This window comes from Oryctolagus cuniculus, chromosome 2, assembly GCF_964237555.1.
Source record: "Oryctolagus cuniculus chromosome 2, mOryCun1.1, whole genome shotgun sequence".
In the NCBI taxonomy this organism is placed as follows: domain Eukaryota; kingdom Metazoa; phylum Chordata; class Mammalia; order Lagomorpha; family Leporidae; genus Oryctolagus; species Oryctolagus cuniculus.
The window spans coordinates 114,254,257-114,279,900 of NC_091433.1; the positions used below are offsets into that span (position 1 = coordinate 114,254,257).

At 53.0% G+C, this 25,644-nt stretch overlaps 1 protein-coding gene across 5 annotated transcripts in view; it reads right to left on the reverse strand.

Moving 5' to 3' along the window:
• The window catches only part of PAX8 (paired box 8), a 57,902-nt gene extending 44,040 nt beyond the window's left edge, over nt 1-13,862 (reverse strand). For all 5 annotated transcript variants that reach the window (XM_051836593.2, XM_051836585.2, XM_051836578.2 and 2 more), the window contains exon 1: nt 13,729-13,862. In XM_051836593.2, coding sequence (XP_051692553.1) covers nt 13,729-13,753 — 25 coding nt within the window. In that variant the 5' untranslated portion in view covers nt 13,754-13,862. The remainder of the gene's footprint in view (nt 1-13,728) is intronic.
• Between the last annotated feature and the right edge of the window lie 11,782 nt (nt 13,863-25,644).

The following is a 25,644-nucleotide window of genomic DNA, read 5'->3' on the forward strand; positions in this document are numbered from 1 at the left end:
CATTCCTCTCTTCCACTGATGTTAAAAGCGCAGCTTGCTCTCCCTGCTCTCTCAGGAATGTCAGCATGAGGGCAGAGGCACAGTCTTAGTTCCCTCTACCCCACGGCCTGACTCCACGTCTGCCACACTGAACACCTCCATGGGCGTTTATTTATTAAACTGAATAGAAGTCACGTCATAATGCTCTTTGAGATGTCCCGGACTGGAAAGTCGAGTCCTGTGCGGCCAGGAGATGCATGACTGTGTGAGTGTGCGTCAAAGCACTGGGGATAATTGACCATGCCCGGGGTGGTGAGAGATTTGCATGGGGCACCTCTGGGTGCCACAGGGAGCAGGGCTGGGGCCTCAGAGCAAAGGGACATGGGATGCTTCCTTGGGAGCTGGAGCAGAACCCAAGGTACTACGGGCACCACCTAGCAGAGACCTGGATCAGAAAGAGGAGAGGATCATCCCAGGACAGTGCAGGGCTGGGACCAGAAACCTGTCCAGAGATGGACCCAGAAGTCTGTGTACTTGAGGAGACAAAAGAAATCATGATTTCCTTGGCAGCTGGGAGAGAAACTTTGGGGGTGATAAGGTCCCTGGGGGATCTCATTATGCATGGCTCCAGGTGTGCACCAAGGAAGCTGAGTACCCACAGACTCCTCCCCAGAGCCTGCCTTTTCTGTTTGTGTCCTTGCCTTGCCACAAAGCACCTGGGTTCTTTAAGTGACCAATACACATGGTGGCTCCTTTCTGGGAGTAAATCTCTCCATGATGGGAATGCCAGGAGTGCCTTCTGGCCAAGGGACAGAGGCAGGTCAGTTCACGGAATGGGGGCTATGGCCGCTACGTGGACGTTGGCAAGTCTAGCCTCCTGTCAACACTTGTCAGACACAGGGCCCCTGGAAGGTCACCCATTCTGCATAGAGCACCAAAAACCAGCAAACTCAGCATAGTGAAAATCACCACGCACTGTGAGATCAGACTCGAGATCCGAAGGGCAAGCCAAAGAAGTGGCCACAGATGAGAACAATGCACACCTCCAACTTGAAGGTGTCTTGTCCACAAGTGTACTTTTTCCTGCCGCTGTTGTTTGCATTGTATTGTATCAATGAGTATACCTCTACCCATCCTGCAAGGAAGCACTCTTTGAAAATCACTGATTTATCAAAGTTATACAAATATTGGTTGATCAAATGTACACATATGAGTGACAATGCCCTATTGTTTGCAATAATAATATAGAAGAAGAAGCTGCACCTGGCTTGGGGTTGCACACCCATGCAACTTTTTTTTTTTTTAACTTTTGGCCTTCAGGCTTTGGTGAGCAAACGCATGCATGAGCTGGGACCTACTGAGCATTATGCTGTGGGGTGAGGGCTGAGGGCCTTAGCCGGTGGAGTTGCGTGGAATTCCGAGCGAGGGCAGACTGTTAGGGTATTCTCGTGGCCTGAGCAGAGGGGCCGCCTGTGACAGCCCTTAGCCACTTGCTTTCAGTGCTGCATCCCCGGGGGACCAAGAGGCCACCCTCTGGAATGGATGAGTCCCACTGCTGCTGCTCACACACACTTGGTAACTCTGTCCCCATTTGGGAAGAGCCACTCGGGACCTCAGAGACCAAATGTGCAAGTGACTGACCCTGGGCCTCGTCTGCACACAGGAATGCTGGACTCAGAGCAGGCCTCCAGGATGACTCGTGTTCCCCATTTCAGGGAAGAGCTGGGGGCCCGAGTGGGGAACGTGGCTGGACACCGGTGTTCCTGTACTCAGACCTCACACCATAAACTGCAAGAATGGGGTGAGGAGGTCATAGGTCAGGGACCTCCTGCTTAAACAGAGCCACAACATAGAGCAGTTTCCCCAGATACCTTGGACCCCACTTTCCCTGTGACGTCTGTTACCACTTCCTTCCTAGCAATTGTGCACCCAACCTGGTCTCATGGGGGTGCACCTGTAATTTCACACCCATGTCTTGGAATCTTTAAGAGCAGGGGCTTGTCTGGCTCTCTGTTTTGTCACCCCTGGACTTAGGATAGTTGACTGCACACGGATGTATGTTGTAAAGGGTTACTTCTAGCATGTTTATGCATGTGATAGGGTAAGAACTGTCTGTGTGCTTGTGTATGTCTGTGAGTGCACGTGGTGTGTAATTGGGTGTGGGTATATCTGGGTATGTGTGTGAGTATGTGGGCACAGGTATATCATATACAAGGGGCTATCATGAGGATGGCCAGGCACCAGGCTACAGGATTCAAGGAGGCACTTGGCTTTCTGGGCCACTTGCATGAGTGGGGGATGGAAAGCCTCCTTACATTTTGCATCCTGAGTACCTGTGTGCTCACCTATGTGAGTATGAGTGTCTCCATGTAGGGGTGTGAGTGTTGTGCATCCATGTGCATCTGTGACAATATGTGGCGGTGCCTACGTATGTATTTGTGTGTCTGGGCAGTTCCCTCTGAGCTTCCCAGTCCCTGTCAGCAGATGAGGGAGGCCCCTTCTCTTTTTCCCCAAGGTCCTGCTGGCTCAGCACAGACCACAGCCAGTACCCCCTGGGCTTGGGGGTACAGCCCTCGCTGTATCCTTGCTGTGCTCTGGAAGGTGACACAGGGTCACAGAGAGAGCCCTGGTTACGAGGAGGCCCTGCTCTGACCACAGGGCCTCCTCTGTGAGTTCCTGCTGGCCTTGAACAACTCTGAATCCAGGTAGACCATTTGGTGTGACAAACCTGGGCATGTGCATCCTCTGAGGCACTCAAGTAGCTACAGCCACACAGACAAAGGACAAAAATCTTCTGAAAGGGGGGATGGCATCATGGCTTGTGGGTTAAACCACCGCCTGCGGCACTGGCATCCCATATGGGTGCAAGTTTGTGTCTTGGCTGCTCCCATATCAGAATGCTGGTTTGAGTCCTGGCTGCTCTGTTTCTGATCCAGCTCCCTGCTAATACACATAGGAAAGCAGCAGAAGATGGCCCAAATGCTTGGGCCCCTGAACCCATGAGGGAGACCCAGAAGACACTCCTGGCTCCTGGCTTTGGACCCAGACCCCAGACCCAGGCCCAACCACTCTGGATGGAAGATTCTCTCTCTCTCTCTCTCTTTCTCCTCTCTCTCTCTCTCTCTCTCTCTCTCTCTCTCTCTCAAAACTCTGCCTTTCAAATGAATAAATAGATCTTAAAAAAAAAATCTTCTGAGGGGTCAGCACTGTGGCACAGCGGGTTAAAGACCCCTCCTACAACGCCGGTATCCCATATGGGCGCTGGTTCTAGTCCTGGACGCTCCACTTCCAATCCAACACCTTGCTAATGTGCCTGAGAAGGCAATGGAGGATGGCCCAAGTGCTTAGGCCCTGCACCCACATAAGAGACCTAGAAGAAGCTCCTTGTTCCTGGCTTCATATTGGCTCAGCTTGGGCCATTGTGGCCATTTGGGGAGTGAACCAGCAGGTGGAAGACCTCTGTGTGTGTGTGTGTATGTGTGTGTGTGTGCCTCTACTTCTCTTTGTAACTCTGTCTTTCAAGTAAATTAAATAAATCTTTTTTTAAAATCTTCTGAAAGTAGACTGTAAAACACAGCATGCAAATACAGGTCTAGGAGGTCGTTGGGGACCCGAGCAGAGGCAAAGGAACCTGGGAGACATTAGGAGGAGGTGACATTGAAGCTGCCTTGGGATGACAAGTAAAGGGCTCCTGAGGGTACACATTGTGAGAACTTGACGGGGCGGGGGGGTTCAAAGCCAAGTGTGGCTGGTTCTAAAGCCCACTGCCTTTTATCTGTCACCAAAGTGGAAAGAGGTTCCCTGGCCTACCTGGGGCAGATTGATGAACACACAGGCAAAACAATCTGCAAACAAAAGAGCTATGGACAATGGTGTCTACACTGCCCAGTACACAGAGTGCCTTCCAGGGACAGCAGCGTGGGCAGGGCCACAATGCACTCGTGAGCCTCAGATCTCCCCAGGCAATGGACACCTTCCAGCCAGCACAGTACAGCCAGGCCCTGAGGAGAGGAGAGTCTTAGGACCACGGCTGTGTCACGGTCCGGGAGATGGGAGGCCCAGAGTGTGGCAGTGCCACAAAGTTGGCCAATCTATGAAGGTGTGGGGTTTGAGCATGGGAAGTCCCCAGCAAGCGTTCGGATTTGGCGGAGGTGGGCACGTCTCTCTCCATGGCAGTTTGCACCTGTACCTCTGCCCGATTTTGCCAGGAGCTGTCTGGCTGCCCTGGGATGCAGCCTCGGTATAGGCCACCATGGAGCTGGCTGATGCTACACTTCTCTGGAACGATGGGCACTCTAGGCCAGACTCCAGATGAGCGGTATCTGTTAGCCGCAACTACCTGGTTGTTCAAGACCAGGGACCTTGGGTGCTCCCATCCACTGGGTTGTCAGTGCTCAGTCCCCAACTCTTTGGTCTGATTATCCCTACCCTAGCTCTGCAAATCTGTCCTCTTGAGAGAGAGTCACGGGACTCCTGTTCCCTGCCCTGAGAAGGTGCCGCTCAGAAGCCTGGCCATTTACATCAGCTACCCTGGCCACAAACACCACCATGGCTGGCATCGTGCCTTGGACATGGCTGGGGTGGCACTTCAATCAATTAAACCACTGCCTCTCAGATCCCAGCTGCTTGCTGGCCGGACTCCGGTGCCTCTCTGGCCCCCAATCCCATACTCCTCCTTGTTCCTATTCAGGGTCACAGGCGGGTGCTCTTCACTGCTTGGGCCTCAGTGAGTGGCAGGAGGGCACCGCATGCCACCAGCTCCATCCTGACACTGTTCAAGAGCTAACCTCAGCATTGGAACCAGAGCAAAACAGAGCTCAAGTCAGAGACACAGAGCTCAGCTAAGCACAGAGACTTTAAATGTCAACCAGGGTATGTGGTCATGCCTAACTGGATTATGATATAGCAGGAGGGAGGGACTGAGAGAGACAGAAGAGAGAAGGTGGAGGATGACTTTAAAACATATATGTATGTTTCAGTGTCACTTAAAGACGAGTACCCAAGACAAGACTTCCTGTGGGCCTGTCTTAGCTGCGTGTGCAGCAGAACTGCACGCCCACTGGAGCTCCTTTTAGCTCTAAGATCGGTTCTAAGCCCTGGAATGTTCTGGATGCCAATGTGTAGTCCACAGACAGCCCATTCTATCAGAAGCCTAGTGCTTCCCCTAGGTCTGAATTTCCTGGTAAATGAAACAAGAAACCCTTTTCAGATAGGGCTGCAGTCACAGCTGATAATGACCTCAGGGGTCTTAGCCAGCACTTCCCGTGGGTCCCTTCATTTAACCTCCGCACCCTTGTGTGATGGGCCTGGTATTTGGCCCTTGAGGACTAGTAAAAGTCCTGTCCTAAATTTTAAACGGAACAAAACTTCAACACCAGGTTTCAAGTCACTCACGGCAAGTTTCACGGGAAATGCTAAGACAAGGGAACACTGGGGAGTGGGCCCTGGAGCCTCCCTTCCCAGGCGACCAACAGATGGAGCAGGGAAGAAGTTCTTGGGTATCCACTGTGTGCCTGGTGAGGAAACCACTCGTTCCTCCTCTGCTTCCCGGAAGCCCGGCAGCACGCCTGCATTCGGTCCAGAGGAGGAGCGTCCAGGGCAGAGAGAGAGTGAATTTGGCTGAGGTCACACAGGGAGCAAACAGAAAGGAGTGGGTCAGGAACAGCACCTGCCAGGCTTAGTCCTCTCCTGCTGCCTGCAAAGCAGAGGCCTCAGCGTGGAGGAGGCCCCCACATGGCCCTGGCTTCACAGTGGCTTCAGAAGCCCCTCACCCTCTTGATGTCTCACGGCCTCTGAGTTTATCCCAAGAATAATAGTTCTGCCATTCTCCCGGAGATGCTGAAGAATCAGAAATGCGGCACACACAGAGGGCCCTGGCTGTGTGCAAACACACACATCCCATGACGACAGCAGATTAAGCCATTCCTCTCCTGGATGTGTTACCCAACCAGCTCCCGGACGTTTCTGCCGTGCTGGCCTGACAGTGACAATATGTCCCAGCAGACTAATTAGCACTAACTGCCCGGGTCACCGCAAGGCCACTTAGGAAAACAAGTGAAAAAGACAAAACCAATGAGCAGGGTGGCTGAGGACAGAAGAAGAAAGGAAAGAGTGAAAAGAAGGCTGGCAAGAAACCCTTTTGCTTTCTCAGTCTCCCTCTCTCGTCTTCTTAAACCAGACAAGAGTTGTTTATATGCGAGAAGTGTGGTGAGCCCAGAAAGGGAGTGGTAGCCCCTCTCCATGTGAGGAAGTGAAAACATTGAAATGAAACCTCTTTGGGCCTGCAGTTTGGCCTAGCAGTTAATATACCATCAGGGTGCTTGGGTTCTATGCCTGCCTCCACTCCACACACCAGCATGGGAGACCCGGATGGAGTTCCTAGCTCTGGCCCTACCCAGCCCAGGCTCCTGTAGGCATTTGGAGAGTGAGACAATAGATGAGAGCTCTCTCTATCTCTCAGAGGAAGAAATAAGCTTTTTTTTTTTTTTTTTTTTTTTTTTTTTTTTTTTTTTTTTAGAAAATGAGCCCCCTCTCTAGCTGGTGGGACAACCTGCGGGAAGCAGGTGCTCTGGTCCTGGGCCTAGGAGCGGGTGAAGGAGGCAGCAGAGGGCATGAGCCTAAATCAGGCAGATGCCAGCCAGCACCTCCACTGCTCCCATCCCGTGGGCGAGGCTCCCAGCACTGACCCTGACAGTGTACCTTGGAAGCTGTTTCTATCCCATTCTCTAAGTCGTCCATCTCCCAGGCAGCAGCAGTTCCAGGCAGGGAGGCTGAGTGTGATTTGAGAAGCCAAGGGAGGGAAGTGAGTTCCTCATGGGCCTTCAACTTGTCCAGATGCCCGAAGTGGCTGCGTTTTCCTGATGCAGATGACGATGCGGCAGCCTTGGGAGACTGTGTTAGAGAAGGTCCCCTTCCTCTGCCTGGCCTGGCTGTCAACCACCTCCCTTCTCCTCACAGCAGCTCCAGGAGAGGCACCCAGACAGCGACCACCTCCCCTGCTTCACAGATGGGGCTGGCGCTGTGGCGTAGCAGGTTAAGCTGCCACCTGCAACGCCTGCATCTCATACAGGTGCCACTTTGAGTCCCGGCTGCTCTACTTCTGATCCAGATCCCTGCTAATGAGCCTGAGCAAGCAGCAGAAGATAGCCCACGTCCTTGGGTCCCTGCTACCCACCTGGGAGATCTGGATCTCCTAGCTTGAGCCTGGCACAGCCTGCGGTGTTGTGGCCGTTTGGGGCGTGAACCAGCAGATGTGAGAACTTTCTCTTTCTCTTCCTTGTTCTCTCACTCTCTGCCTTTCAAATAAATAAATCTTTTAAAAATGGAAAGATCGAGAACCGTACTTAAAAGGGAGACATAATATAATTAATTTCTGCAGAGCTGGGGACCTTGATGAGGAAGGCAAGCTGATAGGCTGAAGGCCCTGACTGTCGCTGTTGGTATAGGCACTTGTGTCTTCTGACAAGGGTGACAGGGGTTCTGGTTGGAGTCTCCACTGGGGTCTCAGGTGTTGTCCCTCCATCTACTGCTGCAGGGAGTTCCGATGAGCTGGACTTTGGTGAGGCCAGTGGAAGGAGAACTGGAGTCAGATCAACCTCTCTGGACATCACTTTCCTTTTCCTCAAGTGTCAACACCATCAGCTGCCTTGCAGAGCTGTCAGAGCCGATGGGGACGCCGGCTGTCAGCACAGCCTCACACCTGCAGCAGTCCTCAGAGACGCGGTCCCAGCTGCCAGCCCTGACAGCTCACTAAGTGTCAAGGTGTGCTCAACTCTTGGGTATCAGTTCTCTTTCTCTGGATTAAAAAATGTAGCATTGGTGAAGTAGAAGGGGCAGTGAGCTGACTTGTGCCCCTACGCTGGGCATCTTAAATGGGATTCGGAGCTGTGGTGTGGGGGATCCTGCAGAACCGGCACAGAAGCAGGAACCACTAACCTCAGGCGGGGGTGGGGGGAGGTCCTGAACTTCCCTCCCCTTGACCTTGGATGTACCTTCATAAAGAGATGGGGTTTCTACCCAGACCCGTTGCTGGGGAAGGACCCTCCACCGACGAAAAGCCCAGAGACATGAATCCTGGGTCTAAAACAGAAACCTTTCCATGAAGAGGCTTCTGGCTGGTGGCTCAAAAAGGCATTTGCTCTTCTTGTTCCCATCTGGCCACGGAGGCGGTGGGGAGGGGGATGCTCTGGAGGGGCTCCTGCAACCCTCATGCACTTGCCAGCCCCAACTACCTAAAGTGTTGTTACTGCAAGTGAAGAAAGAGGAGTGAGTCCCGGACTGGGACTGGCCAGGGGGAGTGGCGTCTGCAGCAACCAGGAGACCCCTGGATGGTTGTTCTTGGGCCCAGTACAGTGTCTCTTAGTACCCTCCGCAAAAGAACCTGAGCCAAGATGTTCCAATCTGAGCCCAAGGAGAACCCCTCTCCAAAGAACCCCTGAGTGTGGTGGCAGATTGTCCTCTCTTAGAGGGTTTAACCACCCACCCTCCAAGCTCTATCTCCAAAGGAAGGAGGGGCTGGTAGAGGCTGGCGCCTCCGTCTTTCCCCAATTCTCAACTAAAACAAAAGCAAAAATAATCCGCAGTCTTGAGTGAGGGCTCTCTTCTCTGCCTCTCCCTGTTTAAAATTGCTTCTTTTTATCTTTGGGCTCCCTGTGCGTGCCGAACCACAGAGCTCAAAGCTTCCCAGCTCAACCAAGATCTCAGTAGCTCCTGGACAGATAAATAAATAGAGCAGCTGTAAAATGCTTAGAACTGAAGACAGACCAACTGTGGCGAGAGAAAGTAAACACACACATGCACCAGTCAACCCTGGCAAGCGCCTCGCCTTGCTGTGATTACACAGAACCCCAAAGCAAGCAGCCTCCCCTTAGCCCGGGGAGGTGGGTTACAGGGGGTCTTCTCCGACCCTTCCAGCTGTTCCTGACCACAGCAGTCTGCAGCAAGTCCCTCACTGGTTTCCCGTTTGGAAATGGACTAAGAAAAGGCAGATCTCGCTTCATCCTCTTTCTCATCTGGAGGGGACTCTCCCCCTTTTGCTTCCAAGTCTCTGTGCAGGCAAAACTTGGCAGTGAGAGAACTGAGATTTTTCACAAAATAAAATGTGATGATGACATAATCTGATATGAACATTTGAGGAACTTTTCCTAGGGAAAATACACAGTTTAAGCCCATCCCTCTCCAATGGGCAAACGCACACACACACAAATTGTTTTTATGAGAACCAATTAATAAATGCTAATTCATTCAGGCATATCTCCACTAAATTACTGTTTCATTTAATTGCAGGGGAATTTTCCATTACTAAACTCTCCCTTGCTGATTTTTTTGCATTATTTATATATATTTTTTCAGTTTCACTAATAGTGAGGTTGGTATGCGATATTATCTGCTGTTTGTACGTCTTACATTTCTTTTTCATTTAAAATATTTCCTCATTCTTGCAGCTCCACGTAATCTGAGAGAAACATCATTAAAAGCAGACAAGATTTTATACATAAATGATTGAAAAAAAAAAAGCACTGGCTGAAATTAGCCAGGAGTGCATTTGTGTGATAGTGTTTCTCTCATTCCAGGCATGCATGAGTGTGCATTTGTGTGTGTGCACTTTGGGTTAATGTAGGACTGTTTTCCTATGTCAGTCAGTCACACATCTATCCATGAAAAGATTGTGCGTCCGGAACTAGAAATGAAGATCACATGGTGCTTTGATAATAAAATGAAAATAGAATAAGGCTCTGGTGCAAAATCGGGACCCTGCACCTAGATACCCAATATCATGGTTAGCTGGCTCCCCAAACCCTGCCTTTTTACGCAAAGAAAAGTGAGAGTTTTGGGTGGTGGTTGAGGGTGTTTGGGGCCTGCGGCGGAGATTTTGTGTTCAAAAGGAATGTTCTGAGATAGGATTTTGATGTTCATATATTGAGCAGCAAAGGTTCCACACACCTGGCCACTTTCTTTTCTGAAGTAAGCGCTTTCCTTTGATTCTCCCCACCCACCTCCCACCGTCCTCCGCCTCCTCCCTCGCCTCCCTTCCCCGTCTTTCTTTCTCTCTTTATTCTTTCCCTTCTTCCTCCCTCGCAGTAAAATGTTCTGCACGGTGTGAATGATTAAACTGTTGACTCCAAGGTTGAGGTACGCAAAGGCATGTCACTGTAAGTAAGGTTTCACCTTTATACCCAGCTCCGTCAATAATTACAGAACAAGGATGACTATGAGTAAATCTTTCCTACAGCTGGCGCTTACTAAAATGATTTCATTTCTTCTGCGCATACGAGTCCTGTTGATTTTACTTTTTCACATAGACTCCTCCTGCCTGTTGTCTGTCAGCATCCGAAGGGCTTACACCTAGGTCCACGGGTAACCACACACCCACGAAACAGGTACCTCAACAAAACTAGAACGGTGAGGCTCTCTTTTGAAGCAGAATTGTCTGTTAGGACTGAAAGTTCCAGGAGACTGATTTTTGTTCTGTTTCTTTCACTTCCTTTGTCCCCGACAGCATAATTAGGTAGAGTCCTTTTTGGGTATAGATGGATAAAATTAATTAACTTTCCTTCCACACTCATCCCATCCCCCAAAAAAGTTCCAAATAAATGCTTCCAATAGACATCAAAAAAGTGTCAATTAGAAATAATTACTTCTTATCAATCAGGGGGGCAATTAAAGTGACAAAGCTTGAAAAGATACTTATCTTAAAACTAATTCACAAGGTAGCTAAATTATCTCCCAATTATTGCACTGAGGAGGGTAGGAGGATGGGCAGCTTGAGACAAAGATGAACTGGTGAACCCCAATATCTCTGTATGGGCCTCAAGAGTCCTCCCCCTCCCTCCAAGACCTGATTTTCAACCCAGAGCAGACACCTGGGGGGGGAGGGGATAGCCCTTTCCCAAATGCATTCATTTCCCTTGCTAGCCCCTTCCCCTCTATTCTAACACCAAGCGGAGGGAACCGAACCGGGCTGTGAGCCCAGTCTGGGGGCGAAAGAGGCATCTCCTTGCGGGACCTCGGGTCTCCGACTCGTTTTTACCGACCGGCGGCAGAGGGTTGCCACAATTTATTTCGCATCGTTTCGGACAAGCTGCTGGCCTTGGCTAAGCTCTCTTCCTCACCGCTCCAGTATTATTTACAATCCCCAAACGCACGCGGCGTTCATCATTTCTCACGCACCTTTGAGGTTTTTTTTTTTAAATAAAGTTTTTGCTTCACAGGATTTTTGTTCCCTGATGCAACAAAAAAAACAAATGCCGGCAGATTGCACTGACCGTGCAAGCCGCAGGCTGACCTGCGCACATCAGAATCATTCGCTCCCGCTGTTCTCTGCGGAGTAAAGCTGCACACTCGCGAGGCGCTGCCTGCGAAGCGAGGTCGGAGGCAGGAGCCCCGCGCGAGCCGCGGCTGCCCGGGCGCCGGAGGAGGCCGCGCCGCAAACTTTCTCCCGCGCCTGCGTGACCGCAAAGGGTGCGCAGGGCCTCGCTCCCGCGAAAAGCAGAGCAGCCGCGGGCGCCGGGGGTTCCGCTCCAGAGAAGACGCCAATGCGAGCTCCCCGCGCCCAGCGGGACTCAGAAACAGGGGAGTGGGGGTGACCCTAAAAACAGAGGGGAGAGCGGGCGTCTGGATTCCGCTCTGAGCCCAGCAACGCCGTGGGAGGCCTCCTTAGAAAGTGAGGAGGGTCTCGCGCTCAGGTTGCCCACAGAGGGTCCGGAAAGAAACCGCACAGCCCAGAACGATTTGGGCTGTTTTCGGCGCTTTTCTTCCGTTTTCTTAGCGTTTAATTAAACTCGAGGAGGAAGTCTGACCCGCCCTCGCTCCTGGCTCGCTGGCTTTGTTTTGGGGAGGGGGCAGAAGCAGCCCCTCTGGCTCTCCCGGGACGGACGGATACCTCGCGGGCCAGTGCAGGCGGCTGCCTCCGCAGCCCCAAAGGCGCTGGGCCTCTGCGCTAATGGGAAAGCGGCTTCTATCCTCTGGGACCGCTGCTGATTAAAAATACACATTAATTGTGCCTTTTCCCCTTTCCCTTTTAAATCTCCATTTATCGTAATAAATGCTCCTAGAATGAACTAACGAAAAAATAAATAACTAAGCCAGCCCGAGGGGCTGTGACACCGTCTTATTTCTCGGGCAGCGACAGAGGACAAGGGTCCCCGTGCCGGGCCGGTAAATTCGAGGTCCGAGAGCACCCACTCCTGCCAGTACCGCGCCAAAGGTCAGGGGAAGGTCGGAGGCGGCGAGAACCCCGGGGCCGAGCGGAAGGGGCCAAGGCTTTCTGGCGTGGGATCTGCCACTCGGCAGCGTGCGCTCAGGGTAGAGGACTGAGATGACCCCACGGCCAGGGCGACGTCCGGTATTGCAGCCCGCTTTGGCCAAATCCTAAGGGGAGGAAAACCGGGTCCTGACTTCAGAGAGCGGCTGCAGCGCGCGTGGCGGCCGGGGGCACCGGTGCCAGGCGGCGCGGCTCGGTCTCCGCGCTCGCCAGCCCCGCTGCGCCGGGCAAAGAGCCGAGAGGGCTCCGTCCTTCTGTCCCACAAGCGGCCCGGCTCCGGCAGGCGAGCCGGGGGCCTGCAGGGCGCTTGCCGCTGCCTCCGTGCGCAGCTCCAGAGAGAGCCCGGATCCGAAACCTCCCGGCGCCCCCGGGGGTTGCTGGTGCCCCTCTCATGGAGCCTCGGCGCTCGGACCGGAGACTGCGCGGCACAGCCCGGCCTGAGGCGCGCTCGCCTAAATAGAGACCTCAGTCGCGCGCCGCGCCCCATCCGACCCTCCTTATTATAACAAATGTCCCGTTTGCTGAGCGAGACTTCATATTCGCTGAGAATTCATCTGAAATATTGATTTCCTCTCACTTCTCCGGCCCAAATCGATCGCGATGCGCCCTGGCCCCATAAATCGCCTTCCTCGCGGCCCGCCCGGCTCCATCCATCACCGAGGGCCGCGCTGCGTCCCCGCCGGCTGTACCCACCGGCCGCGAGCCGGGGCGGCTCAGACCACCGCGCCGACCCCCCGCGACCCGGAGGCTCCTTCCCGGCACTGACTCGGTTCGGGTCCAGCCGGGATGGAGGAAAGTGGGCGCCACGGCTCGGGCGCTAGAGTGCTTTGGGAGGCCCAGGCCCGGGCGCAGGTGCGGAGGGGGCTTCGGGTTTGCAGGCAGCTTGGTCCTAGCCAGCCGGACGCCCCGTGCGCGGCTCTCTGCCTGCCCCCAGCCGGGAAACGAGGGGTCCCAGAGCATCAGAGTGCGCTCTTGACTTCCAGGCCCTGGACCAAGCGTTCCTTTCCCTTTAGCTAAAGGGATGTGGACCGCTCACGGTCCCGCCTAGGAGTCACCTGCAAGGACTGCGCGCACCCGGGGACCAGGGCTTAGAGGTCGGGGTCCCGGGAGCTGCAGGTCCAGCACCAGCGTGGCTGGAAGGGCACGCAGGGTGTCTATCCCAGTAGGCCGTGCACGACAAGGGTGCGATGCAAAGGACACCCCCTGTGACCCCACAGAGAACCCCTCACCGCTCCGTGTGGTCCGCAGAAACCAGGGCCTGCCGAGGGCAGCTCAGCTGGGGCCAAGAGGGATCGCAGGGCCCGAGAAAAGCGAGGCGGCCCCCCGGAGCGAGCCAGGCCCGAGGCGCCCCAAGCTGCGTCCCTGCGCAGGTGGTGGGTCGCGCTCGCCCAGAGCGTCAGCTCCCGCGCCCCTCCGACCCCAGCGCACGCACAGACGCAGGGCGGCGCGGGGGCTCCGGGGTCCCGGCCCCGCCACCGCGTCCTTACCGGATCTGATGGAGTTGTGAGGCATCGCCGGGCAGTCGCTCGCAGCCCGCAGAGGGATAGGGACTTCCTCACGCAGGTCCAGGCCGCGCCCGCGCCACGCCGCTGCCCTGCACAGACCCAGGGGAAAGGACGTGAGAGGCGACAGCCGCAGCCTTAGCACCCCCTTCCCAGACCTGACCCCTTCGAGTTTCGTCGGGCTCCAGGAGTTAGAGGATTTTTCAGGCAAAGTGGAGTCAACCTCAGCCTGGCCTAACGCGGTTGTCCGGAGGATCCCGGATTGGGGGTGTCCTGAGGAAGCTCCAAACTCCAGCCCGGGCTCCCTGTTCCCCCTCCGCTGTCTCAGGAGGTTTGACTTGGAAGGGGAAAAGCTGTCATGCTTCCCGGGACCCTCTCCGCTCTCGCACCCCCCTCTCTCCAGCCAGCTTCCTGCTCACCCCTGGGTGGTGTACCTGGCCGGCCGGCGGCAGGCCCTCACTGCCTGGGTCCGTCCGCGAGGGTGCCTGGGCCCCGCGTCTCTCCTGGTTCCGTCCTGAAGTTTGTTCCCATCCACCCGGCATCGCCGACCGGTTTTATCCCGCCGAAGCCCTGGGAGATGGGTCTAGCGAGGCTCGCAGGCCGCGGATTGGCTGGCTGGGTGCAGGGGGGTGCGGGAAGGGGAGGATTTTGCAAGGGGGACATGGCTGAGTGGACTCAGGAGTTAGAAACATTCGCTGGAGCTTCTGTTTCCAGAGGAGGGAAGAGAGGAGGCAGCTGAGCCCCAACTCCGCAGGCCTGTAAATATTCGGGGAGTGGGAGATGAAGGCCTCAGGGCCGGCGGGCGCTGTTCCCTGGGCTCTCTTGGGATCGGGGCCACCGGAGTGAGACACATGGCCTTCCGCTGACACCTTGTTCTCATCCCTAACCTGCTACCTGGGGAGCCGCCTCTTTCCAGGAGGGGACTGTGGCTTTGGTGCCTGGGTCTTATCGTAGCAGACTGCTCCCAGAGCCAGTCTGGCCTGCTGCTTTCTCCACCAGGGTGTGGGGCAGAATTGTCCGAAGCCCTGAGGCCATCCCCCCACCCGCCTCCACACAGACGGGAGCCACACCCTGAGGAAATGGTGTCCAGACCCTTTCCCAAACACACCTGCCCTTTGTCTTGCTCCCTGAGGATTTTGAACTTGGGAGAAGAGTTCCTGGGAATAAATGGACATGAAGGTGAGAGCCTTAGCAAAGGACAGGCCAGCATGGACCTCTGGCTTTGTCTGCAGGAACCAACAGCCTGGGTGTGGCTAAGAAGGGGTCTCTTGGGTGGGGACAAGAGGAACTTTGTGGTGGCAAAAGCTGCCTCCTTCTTCATCATTCTTTTCTCTGCTGGGGAATCAGAACTCAGGGAAGAGTTCTCATGGATGTGTGTGAGCAAGTGTCCTGGGGCACCTGCAGGCTCCTGACACTCCCCCATCTCAGGCCACACCTCTGGGCTCAGCTGTGTTCCCTCCGGCAGTGCTGTGGATCTTGAGGGGCGGCCCTGGGGGAATACAGGGGCTAAGGTGCCAGCAAATGAAAGGGCAGAGGAACCTGGGATATTCAGGGGGATGTGTGTGTGTGCATGTGTGTGTACATGTTTGTGTACATGTTTGTGTAGGCACACAAGCAACTTTTCTTAATTAGAAAAAGTTTATTATTTGTGTTAATTCACTACCTCTTCCTGCTCAGCTTTTCTCATCTCTCAACTTAAGAGAAATTAATTATTGTGTGAAAAGAGAGTGTGTGTGTGTGTGTGTGTCCCGAGAGGAATCCTCGACATAGCAAAGGGCTGGAAACCACAACAGCTGCTTTATTGTGGTAGATGTTTCTCTGAAGTTGTGATTTTAAAGCGTTCTGTGGTTTTGGGAGGCCTGGATTCTCAGCTTGTCCATCCAGACCACCTGGAGAGAGAAGATCCAGGGTGTCAGGTGGCCTTGGGTGTCGGCACAGGTCCCACCAACCCTGTGCCAAACGCTTTGGCGGCTCGGCGGCTCGGTCACTGCCCTGCTGCTGTTTGGGGAGCTGTTGAGGGTGGAGGTCCCAGCAGAGACTCGGAGTGCTCCTGGGTGAGTCTTGCAGACCCTCATCCAAACAGTTCCGAAAGCCTTGGGGTTCTACCTAAGCCGGGGGTCTGGTCGTTCCCACAGCCATCAAAGTCGGAGCATCCATTCCTGCCAGTCTTCACTTACCACCCAACCCAACCCGTCGCCCTCCTCCCTCCCCTTTTTTGGGCAAAAGTTCTCAAAGGAAAAAACCCAGTAAGTTGTGAAAACATTCCTGTCCATCTGGGAGCTGATTTTGCAAGATTGATTTTAATATGAAAATAGATGTAACGCTGCAGGCCTGCTTCTTAAGGACGGGCACGCCCTCATCCTTTGCCAGCTCCCCTTGTCCGGGCTGCAGGTGACACAGCAGAGGACCCACAGCCTGGCAGAGAAGACCTTCCAGAACCAACAAGCAGTAAGAACACAGTGAACCCTGCCACACAGATAAACAAGAGCCTCGGGCCTTGGGCCTTGGGCCTCGAGGACTGCACCTGCTTCCTAATTATGGCCCGAGATCAGGCCTGGGTCCCTTCCTCATTTTCTGAGACTAAGGCCAAGCAAATGCCAGTAGCCCAACCCTGTCTCCTTGGTGTCAGTCTCTCGCAGGGTGAAGATTTGAAACACATCCATTTTTTAAAAATGGCTTTCATTACAGTTTGTCTTCAAACTCAAAAATCAACAGTCTTTTTCAGTGATGCCTATAAATCTCAAGCCTTCCCTTCATATTATCTGAAATTTCACAGTACCTTTCCATCACGACCAAGGGAGTCTCAGCTTGTTGACAATTTAGGGCTCACTGTTTTTTGTTTGTTTGTTTGTTTGTTTTGACAGGCAGAGTTAGTGAGAGAGAGATACATAGAGAGAAAGGTCTTCCTTCCGTTGGTTCACCCCTAAGTGGCCCATCTGAAGGCAGGAGCCAGATGCTTCCTCCTGGTCTCCCATGCGGGTGCAGGGCCCAAGGACCTGGGCCATTCTCCACTGCCTTCCTGGGCCACAGCAGAGAGCTGGACTGAAAGAGGGGCAACCGGGACAGAATCCGGCACCCCAACCGGGACTAGAACCCGGTGTGCCGGCGCCGCAAGGCGGAGGATTAGCCTAGTGAGCTGCAGCGCCGGCCAGGGCTCACTGTTTCTAACCCATCCCTTCTTCTCTACTTCTTCTTTTCAGACTGGATGCTGGTCAGACTTTCAGACCATGTTTGTCAACTGACAGCTTGTGGTTTAAATGCAGTCACAGCTGTCTTTCCCTTTAAAACAACAACAACAACAACAACTCGGTGTTTTTCCAAGATTTAATTTCTTGTCAAATTTAAAATATAAAAAATTAGAGAAGTGAAGCTCAGACTTGCCTTTAAAAATTTGAGCCATATGGCCACAATGTGAGTCTTAGTGGAAATAGCCTTTAGGTTTAAACATTCCAACACTCCCGGGCAACTGCCTAACTCCAGGAAGGTTTTGAGTCTGCATAATATTCCGGGTCTTTTTGACTTTCCGTTGATCTGCTGAAACTTCAAACGATGGTCTTTCTTCCCAGGTTTCAGCCAAGATCCACTGAGCTGGTGGCAGGTAGGGTGCTGAGCCGTGCTGGGTTGTCGGGATGAAGCTGCGGGCCCTATCAACACAGGAGGTTTTCTGTGCTAAAACTGGGGCTTTCCCTGGCAAACCAAGATGCATGGTTCATATTGGCTGATGAGAATTGGGGAGGGGGTGGCCTGGGGGCTTTTATAAGCAGCTCAGCATTTCAACTGAGGATGGGTAGATATCTGATTGAGCAAGTGGAGTCCTACCACCTGCTAGCTCAGGTGACTGGGCCCCTTCAATTGTAGCTTGGTCCCTGGGCCTCTCCGTCTCATCCTCCTGTGCTTAGCAGAGGGAACCCGGGGCCACCTCTCCCCCAACCTTTTGATAGGAAGTCTCAGAAGCAAACTGCCCAGAGGCTAGCCTTGGAAGAAGAGCCCCGCCCCCAACAATCCCTACTTACCTGCCAGGACACCTTGGCCTGCACAGAGAACCAACCACTCCTGGCACTAAAGTGCACTCTTTAGGAAGAAAACAGCAGCTCTCTGCTTTGAGGCAGATGTTGCAGCCTTGGCTGTGTGGAGAAGGCCTATGTCTTCCCTCTGAGCCTCAGTTTCCCCTTCTGCAGCACAGGAGTGCAGATGACGGGGGGGGGGGGGGGTGGAAAGGGTGAGACCCACCCCTTAGCTTTGTCCGGGAAGATGGATAGAATGATCAATGTGGAAAGCCTTTGAGAACTAAAGCCCTGGCTGGAAAGTTAATTATTATTAGACAACAAAGGCAGGGGCAATACATCCAAGAAAGGCAGAGTTAAAAGTCCTCAAAAATTTTGCTGTTGAAGTCAGTTCCTTTAATCCTGTGGCAAAAGCACAGTGAGTTTTTCCTATAGCCACCTGTGCCACCGGCTGAGCCTTTGGAGAGGAAAAGTGCCAGGGAGCTGGTGCTTGTGGGGCAGGGATGTCTGTGAGGGGAACAGTTTATATCCCTCAGCCCAGGAAAGGGAAGCAGAGCCAAGGGCGGAAGACGATTCGATTCAGCCCCAGCAGAGCTCCAGCCACTTCCCGGTTTGCAGAGCGCACAAGTATTCAGGACACGGGCAGTTTTCGCTTTGCCCTGTCCGCTCACAGGCGTGCCCGATCCCGCCACAGCCACATTTGGGAAATGGCCGCCGGCCTGCCCAGGGGCCACCTGGTGGCTGTGCCCCAGAATCAATCATTAATTACTCCGTGTGCCCCTCCCCCCAGGCTTTCAAAACACAGAACTAGAAACTCAGGTCCTGGCAGGTGAAAGCAAGGGGGCCACTGGCTGGGGAAGGCAATTTGGAAAAAGCCACCTGTGGCATTTGTCCAGCTGGGTAAGGTTGGAGATGGACACGTGGCTGCCCGGGCTCTTTCCCCACCCGAAGGCCTTGATGGTGCCCCCCGCCCCATTCCGCACCTTGCCCTGGCGCTTCCTGGACTGGGTTGGAAAAACCCTCACTGGGGCAGCAGGAATGAAGGTGGCAGAGGGAGAGGCCAGGGGCAGGGTGTAGAGGGGATGACACACGTCGATTTCTTTTCCTTAGCAATACCAGTTTTTAGAAGATACAGATGATGAGTTAGGCCTCGTTTCCGAGCCATTCTGGAGATGAGAAAACTGAGTTGCAGAGGCGATAAGGGGCATGACTAAGGTGAGCCAGGGGGTCAGTGGCCTGTTTGATGACCAAATAAACACTAGTGACCCAGGTCTTGCTTTAAGTGTTGGAAATCCTGCTCGCCCCAGCCGCATCAGGAAGGAAAGGTCTGGAACCCAGGGAGTGCCCAAGATGAGGTCAGATGCCTGGGGCTAGAAAACTTCCCTGCCACAGGAGAGGAGAGTAGCTCACTGGACAGGAATGCCCTCCTCTTGGCCAGGCCCCCACGGTCCCGCCCAGAGCAGTGGGAGTCAGGGCGCAAGGGTCCTCACTGGGCACAGAGCTGGCTCTGCCTTCCTGAGAGCTGCTTTTGGGGAGGCGCCAAGGAAAAAAAACCCAAGCCCGGGGTTTTGCAACGATTCAGGGTTGGCTTTGTTCTCTGTGACCTTGGGATGCAGAGGTCCCTGCTGTTGGCATAAATTTATAGGACTGGGCACACACCCCCCGCCACCCCCACCACCAAACCCCTGGAAATACAAGGATTCTGAGGAGAGGGCCAGAGATCCTGGTGGTCAGAGTGGGGCAAGGGGGATGGCAAAGAGGGTGAGGGCTAGAGAAGATTCAAGAGATCTCCCTGGCCTTTTGCCCCCTGAATCCCTCCCCCCATCTTCTGCCTGCCCTCCAGGACGCTTATGTCATTGTCTGAGCGCAGAAATCTTAGGCACTTTGTCCACTCCTCTGTAGGCCTAGGCTTGCTTCAAAATTGCCCCTTGCCAGGTAGAACTCTTGCAGCAGTGCTCAGACCTTCCAATCCCTGCCTGCTTGCAGCTGGAGGGGCATCCCTGAGGTTTAGGGCTCAGGACCCCCATGCTAGAGTGGACATCACTTTGGAAAGATGCTGAACAGGGCGTTTCTTTCTAATAACAATGCCCACCACTACTACTACCTCCTACGGAGTGTCACTGAGTTCCAGAGCTGTTGTCCTCCCGACATGGAACGCCTTTTATGCCTCATGGCTTCACCCAGTGATGTCGGATTTTGCCATCGGTCTGGTTCTCTAGGGTAGTAGAGCCAGGATCTGAACTCAGGCCCATCAAATATCCAAATCAGTGAATCAGCATTCTCTCCACTAGCCCATGGGACATCTTCATGGTATGGACAGCCACACGGAAAGGCACTGCTGAAAGTCTACAGAAAAATGAATTGAAAGATAAGTTTATTTTTTGGTGCAGAAAAATTTTGAAATCCATGCCTAATTTTGTCATAATAAGCATTTTGCATGAACTTTTTGAAGACTTTTTGTAACTCCAAGGAAGCTATTGGAATTCACTAGAAAATAAAGTAGGAATAAATTATCCCTTTCAGGAGTCTCCCCTTTCAGAGGAGAAAGCTTGACCCTTAGTAAGGAGATCTTCAGAGAGGCCAGGTGAATGATGAATGAAAAGGGGTCAAGGGTTGGGGTACTGGGGCCCCTGCTCTGGCATAGAAGGTAAAACCACCGCCTGCAGTGCTGGCATCCCATATGGGTCCCATATGGGTCGAGTCCCGGCTGCTCCACTTCCGATCCAGCTCTCTGCTATGGCCTGGGAAAGCAGTAGAAGATGGCCCAAGTCCTTGTGCCCCTGCACCTGTGTGGGAAGACCTGGAGGAAGCTCCTGGCTCCTGGCTCCTGGCTTCAGATTGGTGCAACTCTGGCTATTGCAATCATCTGAGGAGTGAACCAGCAGATGGAAGTGCTCGCTCGTGCTCTCTCTCTCTTTCTCTGCCTCTCCTTCGTTCTGTGTAACTCTGACTTTCCAGTAAATAAATAAATAAATAAATCTTTAAAAAAGAAAAAAGAGTTGGAGTACAGCTGGTCCCACCCTTCCCCACCAGGACTCCTGCTGAACCTGCAGAGCGGATGCAGAACAAGAACAATTGTGATGGAAGTCTGAGTCATGCACCTATGCATTTTTGTAAACTTTGTTTTAAAATTTTCCCCATTTTTAGGCACACCGTCTTTCTGTAAGGTTGTATCTCCTTTTACGTGTTTTAAACTCCTCTCCTGTGAGCCCTGTAGACGGTGCTGTGGCCCTGGTGCTTTCTGCTCATGTGGTGTGGTTCACATTTCTGGTCACTTAATAGATTTCAATCCTATCTGATCACCCAGTGGAATCACAGCCCTCTGGGGCTGGCGCTGTGAGGCCGGCATCCCATAACAGTGCTGATTTGAGTCCTGGCTGCGCCACTTCCAGTCTAGCTCCCTGCTAATGCACCTGAGAAAAGCAGCAAAGATGGCCCAAGTGCTTGGGCCCCTGTCACCCACATGAGAGACACAGATGAAGTTCCAGGCTCCTGGAGTCTGTCTGGTCCAGCACTGGCCATTGTGGCCAGCTGGGGAGTGATCCAGCAAATGGAAAATATCTTTCCTCTCTTTGTCTCTCCTTCTCTCTCTTAACTCTGCCTTTCAAGCAAATAATAAAATAAATCTTTTTTAAAGAAAAGACAGAGAAATCATACAAGCATATCAACAGACACACAAAGAAAGCATTTGCTAAAGTCTAATAATAAAAAAAAAGAGGCCAGTTCCTCTGACTCACGGCAATGCAGTGAGTCCTGGGAGAAGGGACTTTGCACAGACTGGCACCCACTTATCCACAATGAGAGGTGCTATGGGGAGCACGGATGCACAGCAGGGAATCAGGTCACCAAGGCTGGAATCCTGGTGCATTCCTGCTCTGGCTGTGCGACCTTGTGCCAATCACCCTCCTCTGGGCTCAAGTTTCCAAGTCTGAAGAGTGAGACTCTAATACTGGCCCTTGCGTGCTACAGTGATGATTAAGTCAGACAAACTGCACGGAGCACTTCAAGTGAGTGCTCAGTGAATGCTAGTGTCCGAGAGTAGAACTGCCCACAGTGAGGAGGACAGAGAAGCCTCGCTCAAGGATCCTGCTGGGGTGTCCCCGTCACTGTACTCAGGACACCAGGAGGCACCAGAGGTCCCAGGGTGGCAGCGAGGTGAAGGGGAACTGAGAACAGCCTGAGGACAAGGTGTCCCAGGCGTGAGTCGGCCGCATGCTCCCACCCAACCTTGATCTCCGGACACTCGCCTGGGATCAGGCCCCATCCTCCAAATGCCCAAGACCAAAGTCATGAACTAGAACTGGCTCCATTGTGGCCTCAACTGCCAAGTTCTTCTGCCCAACAGCTCTCCCTCCAGACAGTGCTCCTGCTACCAGGGATGTGGGGACTCCAGAGAGTGCAGCCAACAATAGAAGACACCAATCCGGTGAGGGAAGCCTGGGGCTTCCAGAGCCGAGACTTGCTGGGCTCACTTTCCCACTGGGCAGCATCTGACCCAGCCGAATTCATCAAGGTTCATCGGCAAGCCAGATTCTTGTCTACCTTTCTTTCTGTTTTGATTTAATTTAATTTCTGTTGCATATTCGGTAATATATTATAAATAATTCAAGCAGTGGTGATTAATGTACCCTTTCTGCCAGCCCTTAGCCTCAGGTAACCTTGTTATCTGCTTGATATTTATCCTCCCAGACCTTTTATGTTTATACCCCCATGTCTGGTACTGTTGGAATTATGACCTTTGTTTTCAGAAGAGTGTGTGTTAGCATAAATAAGAGCATGCTGTCTGCAAGCCTTGCTCTGCGACTTACTTTATTTCACACGGTACTGTCTCAGCCACCTTTCCATGTCAGTTTTCTTGAACTGCTCCATGATAAACCAAACTATGGACTTAACGTAGTCCCATGGGCATCTCTCTCTCTCTCTCTCTCTCTCTCTCTCTCTCTCTCTCTCTCTCTCACATCAGGGTTGTTCCACAGTGAACTCTTTGTGTGTATATTTCCTGGAGAAATGGGAAATGCAAAAATGAAATAGTGGGAGCAGAGGGTGGGCATGGGTGGATTGGCTTCCCACAAGCTGGCCTCTCTGTCCTATTTGTGCTCTCGAATGTCCCTTGAAAGATAGAAGGTAAGCAGGGAGAGAGTTCCTGGAGAGATTCTTAATCCTGGGCCATGGCCGTGTTCCAGGCAGTGACCAAGGTGTACAGAAACTTGGGGTGGGCATCCTGTCTGGGAAATGCCCTTGAGATTGAGAATGTCCTTGACTGCATACAAGTAACCAGGGAGAACAGTGAGCGTGCAACTTGGCCCCGATCCCCAGGCCACCTTTGCACATCAAACTGGGTGACTGAGTTCAATCTTAAGGTCTCGCCTTCAGAATTTAAGAGACAGCTGGACCCCTCTGTTTGGACTTAGGTGCTCCAACCCAGAGCAGGAGTGTGAATTGTGGAAAGCATACTGGGCTCAACAATTAAAGAGACCTGGATTTGAGGTGCAGTTCTGCCCTAAGCTTTGTGACCCCAGGAAATTCACTCTTCCACTCTGATTTTCAGGCTCCTCATACTTAGTAAAAGTAAATGTAGCAGCTGGCACTGTGGTGTAGCAGGTAAAGCCCTGGCCTGCAGTGCCGGCCTTCCACATGGGAGCTGGTTTGAGACCCAGCTGCTCCACTTCCCATCCAGCTCTCTGCTATGGCCTGGGAAAGCAGTGGAAGATGGCCCAAGTCCTTGGGCCCCTGCATCCATGTGGGAGACCCAGAAGAAGCTCCTGGCTCCTGGCTTTGGATTGGCCCAGCTCTGGCCGTTGCAGCCATCTGGGGAGTGAACCAGGGGATGGAAGACCTCTCCCTCTCTCTCTGTAACTCTGCCTTTCAAATAAATAAATAAATCTTTAAAAAAAAAGGAAATGCATAGAACATCGGCATCCTATCAGAGGGCAGTATGAAAGTGATTCATAACCTGCTGAGAACTGGAGACATGTGAGGGGCGATGGCACTGGAGCAGATGTGCTGACGAATGGGCGCCCCTCTCCAGGAGAGCCTCTTCTCCTTTTATCTTTCCTCCCGCCCCTTCTGCGGATTTGGCGGGAGAGCTGGAATCATGAAGGAGTAGCAATCAACCGGGCAAATATAAGAATGAGAGGGAGTGAAAGTGGAGTGTTCTGGAATGGGCAGAAAACACCAAGTGTGAAGGCCCAGAGGCCGGGGGAAGCCAGGCACTTGAGGGAACTGAGTTCAGTGTAATAGGGACAAGGTACAGTAATAGAGTGTGTGTGTGTGTGTGTGTGTGTGTGTGTGGCCAGACCTGAGAGATGGGTCTGGGACAGCCGGAGGGCGAGACCACAAAAGTCCTTGCAGGCATGAGGAGGAGTTTGTCCTTTACAGTAAAAACCAAAGGGGTTTTGGTGGGGACAGGGGAAGAACAGACTTATGATTTCAAAAGTTCCTCTTGGCTGCTGTGTGCTGACTGGACTGGAGGAGACCAGGTTGCGGGCAGGGTCAGGCGAGGCTGTATTCTCCATAATTCCTTGGGGGCACAGAGGATGGAGGGCAGTGATGATGGGACGGTGAGGGGGAATACTGCCATGGTCAACTTCTGACTCTTAGTTTTATCCTTGGCCAGGCGGGGATGGGTTACAGCTCTGTGAAGACCAAATTGTCAGTGCTAGCCCCATCCTGTCTTCCCATGTCCTCTGGCAGGCTCAAGGATGGAAGTCACGCCAGCAGGTATGGCTCTGCCTCCTCAGACTCTTCCAGTAGCCAAGGGGAAATTTTATCTGAAGACAGGGTTTAGGTGCATGAGCAGGGCTTGGAACCCAGCCAGGCACAGATAGGCTGATGGAAGGGGAGGCGCAATGTGCCTGCATTCCTCAGGGTCTGATCTGGACATGGAGAGCACCGTTTTGGTCAAGCTCTGAAGAAACACTGAACAGGAGCAAGGATGGGATGCAGAGTGGTACAAGGCTTGCTGCCTTTGATGGAGGGCAATAGGAAAGGTATCAATGAGAGTCTGGAGCCCAGGGTTCCCGGCCTGCCACGCGGAATCTGGGGTGCTGGGGAGAGCCTTCTGCTCTCCTGGGCTTCACTCTTCCTGTCTATGGAGAGAAGGAGTAAAAGGAGCATTTCCTAGAGTTGTGTCTTGAACAAAAACCACTTGATACACCCCCATCCATGCTTTCTCATTTCCAATAAAAATGCATTTTAAGACATCTATCTTGTTTTAAATGTATTAAAATTTATTTGAGGGACTGGCGCTGTGGTGTAGCAGGTGAAGTCGCTGCCTGCAGTGCTGGCATCCCATATGGGTGCAGATTTGAGTCCCGGCTGCTCCACTTCTGATCCAGCTCTCTGCTGTGGCCTGGGAAAACAGTAGAAGATGGCCCAAGTGCTTGGGCCCCTGCACCCACATAGGGGACCTGGAAGAAGCTCCTGGCTCCTGGCTTCAGATCCGCACAGCCCCAGCCATTGTGGCCAATTGGGGAGTGAGCGGATGGAAGACCTGTCTCTCTCTCTGCCTCTCCTTCTTTCTCTGTGTAAGTCTGCCTTTCAAATAAATAAATAAATCTTTAAAAATTTTTATTTGAAAGGGGGAGACAGAGACTGTGGAGAGGAGGGAGAGAGACAGAGAGGAAAGAGATCTTGGGTCTGCTGGCTCACTCCCCAGATGCCCACAGCAGTTGGGGCTGGGCCAGGCTGAAGCCAGGAGCCAAGAACTCAGTCCAGGTCTCCCACATGATTGGCAGGTACTCAAGTACTTGAGCACACACCTACTGCCTCCCAGGTGCATATTAGCAGGAAGTCGGATGGGAAACAGAGACCAGACTCAAGCTCAGGCAGCCCCATATGGGATGCACGTGTCCTAAGCTTTTCTGCTGTGCCAAATGCTTACCCAGACATCTTCCTT